The 13,393-nt window shown below is 35.8% G+C and overlaps 1 protein-coding gene across 1 annotated transcript in view; it reads right to left on the bottom strand.

Moving 5' to 3' along the window:
- LOC134252268 (solute carrier family 22 member 21-like) overlaps nucleotides 1-12,317 on the bottom strand; it is a 37,740-nt gene extending 25,423 nt beyond the window's left edge. The window contains exons 1-7 of the mRNA XM_062734707.1: nucleotides 12,162-12,317; nucleotides 7,624-7,829; nucleotides 7,171-7,401; nucleotides 6,869-7,071; nucleotides 6,320-6,601; nucleotides 6,065-6,199; nucleotides 2,225-2,310 (exon numbers count right to left, since the gene is read on the bottom strand). Of these exons, the coding sequence (XP_062590691.1) occupies nucleotides 2,225-2,310; nucleotides 6,065-6,199; nucleotides 6,320-6,601; nucleotides 6,869-7,071; nucleotides 7,171-7,401; nucleotides 7,624-7,829; nucleotides 12,162-12,312 (1,294 nt within the window). The 5' untranslated portion in view covers nucleotides 12,313-12,317. The remainder of the gene's footprint in view (nucleotides 1-2,224; nucleotides 2,311-6,064; nucleotides 6,200-6,319; nucleotides 6,602-6,868; nucleotides 7,072-7,170; nucleotides 7,402-7,623; nucleotides 7,830-12,161) is intronic.
- Nucleotides 12,318-13,393: the final 1,076 nt, after the last annotated feature.

Raw genomic sequence — 13,393 nt, 5'->3', positions numbered from 1 at the left:
TGACTATAAGTACCAGTAGAGCTTCAATCTCGACAGAGACTTCTGGGTTTTAATGTGAATTTTCATATACAGTAATTGCATAATTTGTTTAATTAAAGACTGACAATTATCCTGACAACTCTCAATACTTGGTGTGGCCTCCCCTTGCCTGAATAACAGCCCTGCGACGCCTGGGGAAACTTCGAATGAGTGGTCCTTTGAGGTATCCGATCCCATTCCTCTAACAGAGCAGCTTCAAGTTCATTGGTGTTGCATGGGGCAGGGTCCCGCTGCTGAATTTGCCTCTGAAGAACATCTCAGACATGTTCAATAGGGTAGAGGTCTGCTGACTTCGAAGGCCACTCCATTCTCTCGATAGTCTCTGCCTCAAGGTACTGGTTTACGATGTTTGCTCTGTGTGGCCTGGCGTTATCATCCATCAAAATGAATTCCCTTCCTATTGCCCCGGCAAATGTTTTAACAATTGGCTGAAGGATCTCATCTCTGTATCTGACACCGGTCAATGCTCCATTTCTGATGATGTACAACTCCGTGGACCCCTGAATAGAAATGCCTCCCCACACCATAACAGAACCTCCACCAAAGCGATCATGTTCAGCCACACAGCAGTCACTCAAACGCTCATTCTTCTTTCTCCACACCCGTCGCCTTCCATCATTTATGATCTGCACAAAATTTAGATTCATCTGTAAAGAGTACCGATCTCAAGTAGCGGATTTGCCAATTTGCATGGTCTCTTTCAAACTCCAGTCTCCTTACTCTGTGATCTGCAGTCAAAATTGGGCGTGTGGTAGGTCGTCTTGCTTTTAGATTAGCTTCACGAAGCCTATTCCTGCATGTTTAAGTAGAGATGTTTATTCCATGTGTGTTGTGAAAGTCCCTTTTCAAAGCAACAACCGAGTTAAATCGGTTTCGCTTTGCCTGCAGTACAAGTTGGCGGTCCTGTCGGGCCGTCGTACATCGTGGTCTTCCACTTCGAGGCCTTTCCTGGACTGATCCTGTAATCTGATATCTCTGCCACATCCGACCACTGCAGCCTGTGACATTCCAGTTTGTAGCATCCCTATGGCCCTACCGGCTTCCTGTACAGTCAAACGTCTTCTTTGAGGTGTCACCTGTAATTCATTTGTGTATAAAAGATGTTAAATTGTCCTTATTTATTGTCAGCATGAAATATTGGCAGTACATGTATTTCATAAAGACATGCTTACCAGTTCTACTCTGCAATGCTGACTAGGGTTGATACTTTTCGTTTGGCTTCGAACACGTGGACTGATAAAGTAGTGAAGTGTAGCAAACAACACATGTAGTTATGGATAAACATTCACATCAATTCATAATAAATTTCAGAATTGAAATTTCCTCAAATTAACTACCGGGGTATATTATACTTAACCCTTAACTTTTTTTGTTGAGTATTATAATGCACATTTTATAAATGTCAGACATTTGTCTCAACAACACATTTGAAACATTTTTGATCAGCCATTTCAAACATCAAGTCGCACGAGACATCTCAACTAGCTGTGACGTCATGGAACACGTCGAAGCTTACGGAGAAACCCTTAACTTTCTTTGTTGAGTATTATAATGTACATTTTATAAATGTCAGACAGTTGTCTCAACAACACATTTGAAACATTTTTGATCAGCCATTTCAAATATGAAGTCGCACGAGGCATCTCAACTAGCTGTGACGTCATGGAACACGTCGAAGCTTACGAAGAAACCCTTAACTTTCTTTGTTGAGTATTATAATGTACATTTTATAAATGTCAGACAGGTCTAACAACACATTTGAAACATTTTTGATCAGCCATTTCAAACATCAAGTCGCACGAGACATCTCAACTAGCTGTGACATCATTTTGAAAAAGTCTAGGTGGTTGAAACTTGTAATGAATTTTTTGAAAAAGTAATTGTAGAGTATTTTCTTCTTTCTTTTAAGATTTCAATCTACAAAACCCAAAAGCCTTTTATGTTTTATGTTATTTACTCGCCATTATCGCATGGAATCCTGGTAGCAAAGGGATTCTGGGAAGGTTTCACACAAAAAATTTGCTTGGCGTTTTTACAGACTTCATTCCGAATTTCCTCTGCTCTTACAAGTTAGTCTATTGAGCTCGCCTCGCGAGCTTCGCTGCACTAGCCATAATTTTGAAAAATATTAATGTTTACATTTTTATAAAGATGCAGTTGAATTTTCAGCAATGAATACTAGTACCTTTCAATATCAACAATATGGCGGATAGGACAAGGGAGATTCCTGCAATGGCGTGGAACACAATACACGTTTTCTTTCGACCATACCTAAACATAAACAACTTCTAATTAAACCTAAAGAAAGTTCGGGTATATTGTTGTTACTCATGTCCGTCCGTCCGTCTGTCACACTTTTCTTCCCTGAACTCCTACATTTTACACAGTAGCCTAATAATCTTTTGGGAGATGGTTGGTGGTGTCATGTAGATGTGCAGTAAGGTTTTGGAATTTTGATTTTGCCCCGGGGGGTCAAATGGGGGTCGAAAAATGATATTTTTTATGCAAAAAGCCCCGTCTTCCCTGAACTCCTCGTACATTTTACACAGTAGCCTAATCATCTTTTGGGAGATGGTTGGTGGTGTCATGTAGATGTGCAGTAAGGTTTCGGAATTTTGATTTTGCCCCGGGGGGATCAAAGAGGGTCGAAAAATGACGTTTTTTATGCAAAAAGCCCCGTCTTCCCTGAACTCCTACATTTTACACAGTAGCCTAATCATCTTTTGGGAGATGGTTGGTGGTGTCATGTAGATGTGCAGTAAGGTTTTGGAATTTTGATTTTGGCCCGGGGGTCAAATGGGGTCGAAAAATGACGTTTTTTAAGCAAAAAGCTCCGTCTTCCCTGAACTCCTCCTTCATTTTATACAGTAGCCCAATCACCTTTTGGGAGACGGTTGGTGGTTTCATGTAGATGTGCAGTAAGGTTTTGGAATTTTGATTTTGCCCCGGGGGGTCAAATGGGGGTCGAAAAATGTTTTTATGCAAAAAGCCCTGTCTTCCCTGAACTCCTCCTACATTTTACACAGTAGCCTAATCACCTTTAGGGAGATGGTTGATGGTGTCATGTAGATGGGCAGGAAGGTTTTGGAATTTTGATTTTGCCCCGGAGGGTCGAATGGGGGTCGAAAAATGATATTTTTTATGCAAAAAGCCCTATCTTCCCTGAACTCCTCCTTAATTTTACTCAGAAGCCTAATCATCTTTTAGGAGAGTTAATTATTTTGAAAATTAGGTAAAACATCAACGTCAAGGGGTAAAAAGCATTCAATTTGCATGCTGGGAAACATCTAGAATTCTAAGACTTATGAGTAATTAATACACATGTCAAATTTGAAAGTCATATCTCTTCTCAATCAAAAGTTATAAGCAAATGCAACATTTTTGAAAAGTAGGTAAGGCTTCAAGGTCAAGGTCACAGAGTCAAAAGTCATGATTTATTTGGAAAGGTCTTATCACAGGTAATAATATACATGCATGTATAATATGAATGCCCTAACTTTTCTCTTTCAAAATGTTGAATTTAAAACCATGTAATTTTTTTGCAAGTAGGTCAAACTTCTAGGTCACATATAAAAAATCATGCCATTCTCACAGGTAAATACATATACATATGTTTAATATGAATGCCTTGTCTCTTCTCATTCAATAGATATGACCGTGATGACCAAGGTTAAATTTATTGAGACAGATGGACATACTGACATACAAATGTACATATTTCTATGTGAATTGGGTAAAATTGTCCCAGTGGTTTTACAGAAGTTATAAATGTAAAAAGTTTTCAGACAAACAGATGGACGACAGGCGTTATATGATAAGGAAACCAGAAAAGCTCAAATGAGTGTTTTGAAAGAGTTACAATGGTTACAGTATTTGAAAAGCTGTTTTTTTTTTCATGCAGACATATGACCAACATATTCATGTTTTATATTTTCTTTAGTAATTTGTTTGTTTGTTGTGAAAACATCTCTCTTGGGAATTTTTCCCTCATATAGAGACACCACCAAATAATAATGAAGACAAGATGTGTTTGTGAAACACTGATGCCCCCGTATGGAAGCCTATGGTGAAGGTTGAAGTTTCTCAAATATATGTCAAACTCAAAGGTCAAGGTCAAAGGGTTCAAATTGTTGGTATCAGAAGAAAGTCTTGTCACAAGGAATACACATGTGAAATAAGTAATCCCTAGTACTTCCTGTTCAAAAGTTAATTGCCAAGGTTTAATTATTTTTAAAAAGTGGTTCAAACTCTAGGGTCAAGGTCAAACATATTTATACCTGTTGAAAGTTCACAATGAATACACGTGTAAAGCATGAAAGTCCTAGCACCTACTGATCAAAATTTAGGCCAAGTTTAAAGTTTGGTATTTTTCTTGTAAAAACGTGTAAAAATCCAAGGTCAAGCGATCAAGAGGTCAAAATTCATGGTACCCAAATAAAAAGTCTTGTCACAAGGAATTAACCTATGAAATGTGGAAGCCATGTGTATAGCCTATCCCACTTAAAATTTATGGGCAAGGTTAACATTTCTGCAGACAAATAGACAGACAGACATAATATAAACACAAGAAACAAAATATGTATAGTTAGTCAAATGGGAAAAAATCTACTATTTTGGAGTCACAAGATTGATTGTTATTTCAGGGACAAGGGGTGGCTAGGAAGATTGGATCCCCCCCCCCCCCCCCTTGGAATTTGCTTTGTTACTGAGTATTTAAATGACTATATACTGAAGCAAATAAAAAATGACTTTGGGCATCCCCCCCCTTACTTAGAAAACATTGACCCCACGACCCCATTATCATTGTTTTTATATTGTTTATTTGTTTTCATTTTTTTCTCCTGCTTGTCAGGAAATTCTGGGCTGGAATTATTTGACTGAGATGTAAACCCCCTCCCTTTCCCGAAAAAAAAATTCTGGATCTGCACCCGTATTGGCAGTAACTGAATGTTACATCTACAACGGGAGATAACTTCACAATATGAAATTCGTCTTCAGTGGCATGCGATGATCTTTGACCCTTTTGAACTTTAACCTAATCATTTGCATTTTGGTTTATTTTACCCCACTATACTTAAACTTGTACTTTCCGACTGTCATAGGTCCTGTCAACTTCATGAAATATAATCCAATTATAACACAAAATTAATTAATCCAATGCACACCAGACTGCAGCATGTGCTAATGCTATCCCATTCGGCAAACCTTGGTCGATTCCGTCGCTTTATCAGATGAAGTAGGAATCGGCCAAGGTGGTCCGAGTGCTGCTTAATCTAAAAATATGATAATGGGTGAAGCAACCCAATGTGATGTAGAAATTTTCCAAAAGGTGTTGTTTACATGTACATGTAAACATGTATACATGTAGTACAAGAACAAATTTTAAATTAATTCATAACAAACGATGTTTTAACAAAACTTTTCCATCTAGCCTATTCCAAAAAAAAAAAAAAACGTACGTGCCGTGTGTTTGTGGTGTCGAGGGGGGGGGGGTTTAGTAAATTTAAAAAGGTCTTATTATGAGCAAAACATTTATCAAAATCTAATTTACATCATTAATTAAATTCAAACTGATAATAAATTAAGCATGTAAAATACATATTTTTAAGAGGTTCTGAGTCATAGGTCACATGGTCACAGGACTGAGAATTTCATACTCAATTTGACGAATACATGTACATGTTCTGTGTAAATTATAGAATTATTTTGACTTTTTCCTTGGAAAACCGCCCAATATGTAGGAGTGTGTATTTAGAGGCAAACACCTTAATGCGGGTATTACTGTCTTCTGACAGCATCTAGTGTAAATATTTGTAGCCCTCTTTCGACTTTGGGTAAAATTATTAGGTAGGTATAAGTAGTTTGGGAAATCCTTTTTTGAAAAGATAATTTCAACATATTTGTTGACGAGATAAAAGGACTAAATAGGAAAAAAATATCTTGTCCTGTAATGTACAAAAATAAAGTTTTGCTAATTACAACTCACACAAAAAAGTATAATAGAAAGCACTTTCATTACTCTTACCTGTTGGCCATGAACATACAAACAAACAAGCTTGGTATCTCTATTATGCCATTTATAAAAAAGTTCAGGAATCTATTTCCGGTCATGGTACCAGACGTCAGAAATATACCATTGTATGTCAAGGCATTAACAAACCTGCAAAAATATATACATTTACCATTTCTACGTAAGTCACCTAAAAATGATAAAACCATGCAAGTCTGTCAATATGAGCATCAATATTTGTTCAATTTAAGTACAAAAAATAAATCCTACCATACAATCCATACAATAATGGATGTCAGCAAAATATGCCTTTTCCGGAATAGTTCAAAAACAGTATAAGTCTCGTTGGTGACGTGGTGCTTTGAGTTTTGCGCCCCACCATTTTCACCTTCAGTTAACGACTGGGTGGCATTTGATGTAGAATTAACGTTACTTAATTCTAAAATAGCTGATGGTTGCTTTCCATTACATTTTGCAGCTCTAATTATCCATGCCTTCATTTCTTCTGTCTTGTTATTTGCCACAAGCCAACGTGGTGACTCAGCCAATATCCTAAAACATTTGTAAATTTAGGTTTTGAAAATATGGATTTTGTGTCATGAAACAGTTAACTAGTCTTAAGAATGATATCAAACAAGTATATTATTTAGTCGGTAAAAGAACTTGATAGCTCATGTTCTTTGTTATGTGTATATAGTCCGACTATAAATAAAATTTACTACTACAACTACTTTTCCTCGTATGGTAACGTTACATATTATTAAAAAAACGGATGACAAACAGATAGACTGTCACACTGATTAGATGAAAAGACCTAACCACCGTGTTCCAATGCAATGGAATCCCGTAAGCCCGGCTGCTAACATGGTGTAGCGCCAAGATTCATTCCGCAACAAATAAGCCAGTAAGGGGATGCTCGATATGCCCAGAGACCAAACTATGCAGCAAATGTATATCATTGGTCCTCTACATTCTGCTGGAAAAAGTTCTATGCACAAGGCAGCAACAGTAAGTCCAAAACCCTGCAAGTAATGGACAATATTTTCTTCCTTTCTATATCACAGTTTCAATCAAAACGTTTTGAAATACAAACATTACGTAATTTTTCTAAACTTTCTAACCATCTGAAAAGCTCCGATTAAAAATCTTAAGATGACAAAAACTGGAAACCATGGAACAACTGCCCCAAGTATTGTACAAATGGTCATTGATAGGAAGGTCGTGTACACCAAGACTTTACGTCCATATTTGTCAGCCATAGGTGTAAACAAACTGGCCCCAAGCATCTGACCCACCATGACCATTGTCGTGGACATGGCACCTAGACCCTCTCTGTTGCAAACTAAATTCCACTATAATAGACAAGTTTTTTCTCTCAAATTAATGCTTAAAGATTTATTTGGGAAGCTTTTTTTTCGTATTTATGACGAACAAGTGAACATGCAAGGTATTTAAATTAAAAAACAAAACAAAACTTCAATGAAAGGATGTTAAACATGTATTTAAGAATAAGGAAGCATGAAAATTCTCCCTGACATAATCTTACCTCCAAAGACGAATTTTAAAGAACCCACCTCAGTTGCAACTGTTTCTGGACCTTCGTATTTGTAGCCATTGATACACGTCAGCTGAGATTTCCCAATAGTGTTTGACTGATTTACTTGAATAGTGACGTCACATCTGTGATAGTTTATGTCAACGTCACTGCTATTCGTAGAAATTTCTTTACCGTTCCAAATAATAAGGGAAATGTCTCGGCAACGGAAATCTGGGATAGTTCCTAAAAAGATAATTATACTGCTGTTATTTGATTAATTCTATTATCGCCATCTTTCATGTAAATGATTGAATTATGATGTGTTTTACAATAATGTACTTTCAAGTTAAAAGGTAAAATCTTATTGGTTTAGACGTATTTAACAATTCGAAATGTTACCCTCAGCGTTTGCAAATCACTTGACAAGGGGCAACACAACGAAAATGTGATATGCTTTCAAATGCGCGCGCGTGATTATCCGTCAAATTCTCAAAACGTCCGTTGTGCGTTTGGAAGCCGAATAAACGTGACGTCATTGCCTCCGATATAGCTTACTTGAAAAGGACAGACTAAACAAATAATAAATCATAAGATGATTAAAGACCTCTTTAGTATCAAACAAAAAATAAAGATGCCGATGAATCTTTTCAAAGCTTCCTTTCTTCGAAAACTGGTGTGGGGAGTCTAAAAGCTTTCTAAACGTGGACTTAAAGACGATCGATGGCTTTTTTTCTGACACATCCTAGTTGTTAGAGCGTATGGGTTAGATTCGCGAAGTACGGAGTCCTTCCTTACGTCGCGGTTTCGAATCCTACTGTGGGACGTGGAAACCAGTCCTTTGGATAAGACCGTATAAACTGAGGTCCCGTGTCGCAATAGGTGCTGGCACGAAAAAGACCCCTTCCTGCTCCATGGCCTACCCTGAGTGCCGAGCATAGGACAAAAAGGAACACCATTGTCAACCGACGCTGTAGCAGATGAAATTGACATCCCTCGGAAAAAGCATTGCAAACTTCCGCCGACGCGTCGGTTGACAATGGTTTTCCTTGAAGTGTCAATTTCAAATGAAACCTTCTAAAACAGGCACCATTTAAAATATATTCTCTTTGACATATAGTGTACATTTTTACGTTTCATTGAATCTGGAAAAAAAACCCTGATTTATTATTTAGATACATAAAATAGTGCATCGGTTTTTTTATTTCGATGAACGTGAAATTCCTTTAAAACGCTACTCCTTATACAGTTTTGGTCTGATGTCAATGGCTTCTTTTCTCATCCTTTTTTATAAGTACAAACCAGTAGAGCTACAGTCTCGACAGAGACATCTGGTTTTGGAAAGGTTTTATCACAGGTTATAATATATATGCATGTATAATATGAATGCTCTAACTTTTCCCTTTCAAAATGATGAATTTAAAACATGTAATTTTTTGCACGCAGGTCAAACTTCAAGGTTACGGGTAAAAAAAATCATGCCATTGTCACAGGTAAATACAAATACATAATTATGTTTAATATGAATGCCTTGTCTCTTCTCATTCAATAGATATGACCGTGATGACCAAGGTTAAATTTATTGAGACAGATGGACAGACTGACATACAAATATACATATTTCTATGTGAATTGTTTAAAATTGGCCCAGTGGTTCTAGAGAAGAAGTTAACCAGAAGTCTCTGTCGAGACTGTAGCTCTACCGTGAGTATATAATGTGGCATGCAAGAAGACACTAAGAACATAAAGAGACTTAATCAAGGATCATTATTCTATAATTCTATAATTTATTGCTGTTATAAAGTTTCAATTCCCAACAGCTACTTTTCTCTTCCTTAGCTTTAAGTAAAAACCAGCTTCAGTCTCGACAGAGACTTCTGGTTACAATACCTTGACCTGTTGATTTTCAATTCAATGAAGGGGAAAAGCTAGACAATCTTTATGAATTTTATCTCAGAAAAATACTTCAGCATCGTTTTTATTTTCAGCGTTGCCTTGGGAACTTGGGTGGACATACATTTAGTACATATATTCAGCGGTATTATGTAAAGTAAAAATCAAAATCAAAATGTTAGGGGTGTTCGACACCGTTTGCAGCATTATCATTCACTCGCCCTTAAGCATTTTAAGTAGGGGTAGTAGAAATTTTTGGTAAAATACATGTACATCTATATTTTTTTTATGGGCCCGAATCGATAGATTCGAGGTGTAAATTGTTTTTGTCCTTTCTGTCTGTTTGTCTAGCTGTTTGTCTGTCTGTTGTCAACTTTAACCTTCGCCATACCTTTTTAACCGTGAGAGATAGAAACTTCATATTTGGTATGCATACTCCACTAATCAATCACTTTTAATTGACACCAAGGTCAATAACCTTTTGACCTTGACTGTGACCTATATGCTAAATTATCTTTTTCGTACTTTTGCCATTACTTTTGAACCATAGGAGACAGTCTTCATATTTGGTATGCATACCCCTATAATGACGCTCTTTCAAATAACGCCAAAGTCAATGATCTTGTGACCTTGACTGTGACCTATATGCTAAAATTAGATTTTTCGAACTTTCGCCATTATTTTTAAAATTATAGGAGATAGAGACTTTATATTTGGTATGCTTAGTCCACTAATTAAGTTCTTTCAAATGTCAACAAGGTCAATGACATTGTGACCTTGACTTGATCTATATGCTTAAAATAGCTTTTTCTAACTTTCGCCTTTATTTTTGAACCAGGAGAGATAGAGATTTCATTTTTGGAATGCTTAGTCCACGTAATAGGTTCTTTCAAATGCCAACAAGGTCAATGACCTTGTGACCTTGACTTTAACCTATATGCTAAATATTTTCGAACTTTAGCCATAACTTTTAAAACCCAAGAAAATAGAGACTTGATATTTGATATGCATACTCCACTAATTACGTGCTTTTAAATGACACCAAGGACAACAATGACTGTGACCTATATGCTAACAAGCAAATTCAAAGAATTGTGGTCCCCCGCTTTCGGTGTCTTTGTCGGTGAGATGTTATTTTTTATGACATATTGTGTCTAATATGAACATCCTATCATATGTCATTTCATAGAAATTATCATTGAAGTTGATTTTTTTGAAGGATAAAAACCCTTATCCTGACCGTTAAAAAGTTATGGCCAAAGTTAACGTTTTTTAAAAGTAGGTCAACTCCAAGGTCAAGATCAAAGGGTCAAAGTTGTTGATGAAAGGTTTTCTCACAAGGATTACATATGTGAAGCATGAAAGCCCTAGCCCTTACCGTTCAAATGCTGTTGTCAAGGTTCAAGTTTTTACATAAGTACGTAAATCTTTAAGGTCAAGGACAAAAAGTAAAAATTTATTGGTATCTAATGAAAGGCCTTATCACAAAGAATATATAAGTGAAATATAAAAGTCCTAGTTTTTTGTGACCAAAGTTGAAGTATTTTTTAAAAGTAGTTAAAACTCCAATGTCAAGGTCAAAGGGTAAAAGTTGTTGGTATCCAATGAAAGGTCTTCTCAAAAAGATTACATATGTGAAGTACGAAAGCCCTAGCCCTCACCGTTCAAAAGTTATGGTCAAGGTTAAAGTTTTTCATCTTCAAGGTCAAAAGGTCAAGGTTGTTGGTATCCAATGAAATGTCTTGCAACAAGGAATACATATGTGAAATATAAAAGTCCTTGTCTAAAAAGTTTTTTTTAAAAAGTAGTTGAAACTCCAAGGTCAAGGTCAAAGGGTAAAAGTTCTTGGTATCCAATGAAAGATCTTTTCATCAGGATTATAAATGTGAAGTATGAAAGCCGTAGTACTTATTGTTCAAAAGTTATAGCCAAGGTTAAAGTTTTTTCATAGATACGGAAATCTCCAAGGTCAAGGTCAAAAGGTCAAGGATATTGGTATCCAATGAAAGGTCTTTCCACAAGCAATACATTTTTGAAATATGAAATTACTAGTACCTTCCATTCAAAAGTTATGGCCAAAGTAAAAGTTTGAAATTTCTGTGTAAAAGTGGGTCAAACTCCAAGGTCAAGGTCAAAAGGTCAAATTTGGTGGTACTCAAAGAAAGGTCTTGTCACAATGAATACACATGTAAATATGAAAGTCATAGCTCTACTAAATCAAAAGTTATGGGAAAGGTTAAAGTTTTTGTGACGGACAACGGACAGACATTGCTATTCGAACTTTGTTGCCGCCGGGCGCATAGTGTTTCACAAACACATCTTGTTTCTTGTTTGATTTTTGTAAATTTTGTTTCTCGTTCATTAAGTTTATGTGTTTTGTTTACGCTTCCTTTTGCTCTTGGTATGTGTCCATTTCTTTTCTTTCTTTCAGTCTTATTCAAGGTACCCTTCAGTCAAACATATAATTTTGACTTAAAGTTTAACAGAGGGATGAAACTAAAGCCCATTCACATGTAACTTTTTCCATTCTTCGTCTTTTCTTTTAAAGCCATTTAATTATTTTTTATTTTTCGTTTTGAAGATTTCAATCGTAAAAGAAGCATTTAAGAGATTTTTACAATAACTATTATAAGAAATTGCAACACAAAACTCAAAGCTTTTAGGCAATAAACAAGAGTACATTACCTATAAACACAAAAATGAGGACCGGAAAGACCGTGGGTAACAGACAAATTTGGTTGTACATGAATTGGAGAATTTGGAATCTTCCATATTTGCCCAAAGAACGCAAAACTTCATCCAAGTCGAGTGTTATTGCCATTTTGTAAGATCGCATGTGGTGAAAATTCGAGACGAACGCAATATTATAGTGTCTTATAAATAGATGATTTTTTTCTTAGTCACGTCGTTACTTTGCGGTATGCTGCAAAACGTCCGTTTTCGTATGCGTGGCCATTCATCTTTTCTCTATCTCTAAGTGAAATCATGTAAATAATGTACAAAAAAAATCATAAAATTAACTTTTTTCAAGAAGCTTTTGATATTGCATCATAAGGATATTTTAAAGACTTTGGAAATGTCTTAGAGTCTTATGAAGTATTATCATAACAAGCAAAGAAATACCCATGCTAACTCTCGATTCCCGCCTACATTTTGGAACAATTTAATTCAATATAAATAGCAATTTGGCCATAAAATCTTTGTTTAATACAAAGAACAGTTCAATGGTAATTGATGAATTGTTTTAATACCAGCGCTAAACAGTTAATTATCCATAATTCCAGCTCTTGAAAAAAGAGGGTAGACGATATTTTCCATTGAAATCGGAGTTTCAAGCATCACCATATTTTGAAATAGTCTTGGATATGATTAAATGTTCCTTACATCTTTTCTTATGTTTTAGGCAAATAAATAAAACGTAGATATTACAATATGATATAATGTTTCTGTTGTAAATCGCTTTGAAATTGGTGAAAAATAAGCATTTTTATCGTTTTTTTTTTCAATAAACATATGCCCCCCTTCCGTGTCACACAAAAAGTTTTGGTATGAATTTGTGAAATAACATTTCATATCACATGTAAAAAGGAATTTTTCTGACACGGGGGGGAGATGTTTAAAAAATAATTTTCGTTTTCCGTTGATTTCTATAGTGAAAAACACAAGTTTTACCAAAATTTTAAAGTTATCTCTCTTTGTTTTCCCAAATAAGTCATGTTTTATGAAAATCCATATAATTATCTATAAAACATATCATCGAATATGTTAACTTTTGAAAATTGACTTGGAGGTAGGCGGGAGAACAATAATAGCGTCCGCAGTTCTTTTTAAAAAAGTGGCCCCTTGCTTTCAGTGTCTTAGTGGATGGAATGTCATAATATATGCATGGCATGTTGTATCAATTGTGAATGCCCTAT

Source organism: Saccostrea cucullata, unplaced genomic scaffold (genome assembly GCF_032062105.1).
Source record: "Saccostrea cucullata isolate Sc308-1 unplaced genomic scaffold, CSIRO_AGI_Scuc_v1 ctg130, whole genome shotgun sequence".
In the NCBI taxonomy this organism is placed as follows: domain Eukaryota; kingdom Metazoa; phylum Mollusca; class Bivalvia; order Ostreida; family Ostreidae; genus Saccostrea; species Saccostrea cuccullata.
This window is presented reverse-complemented; position numbering and strand designations above follow the sequence as displayed.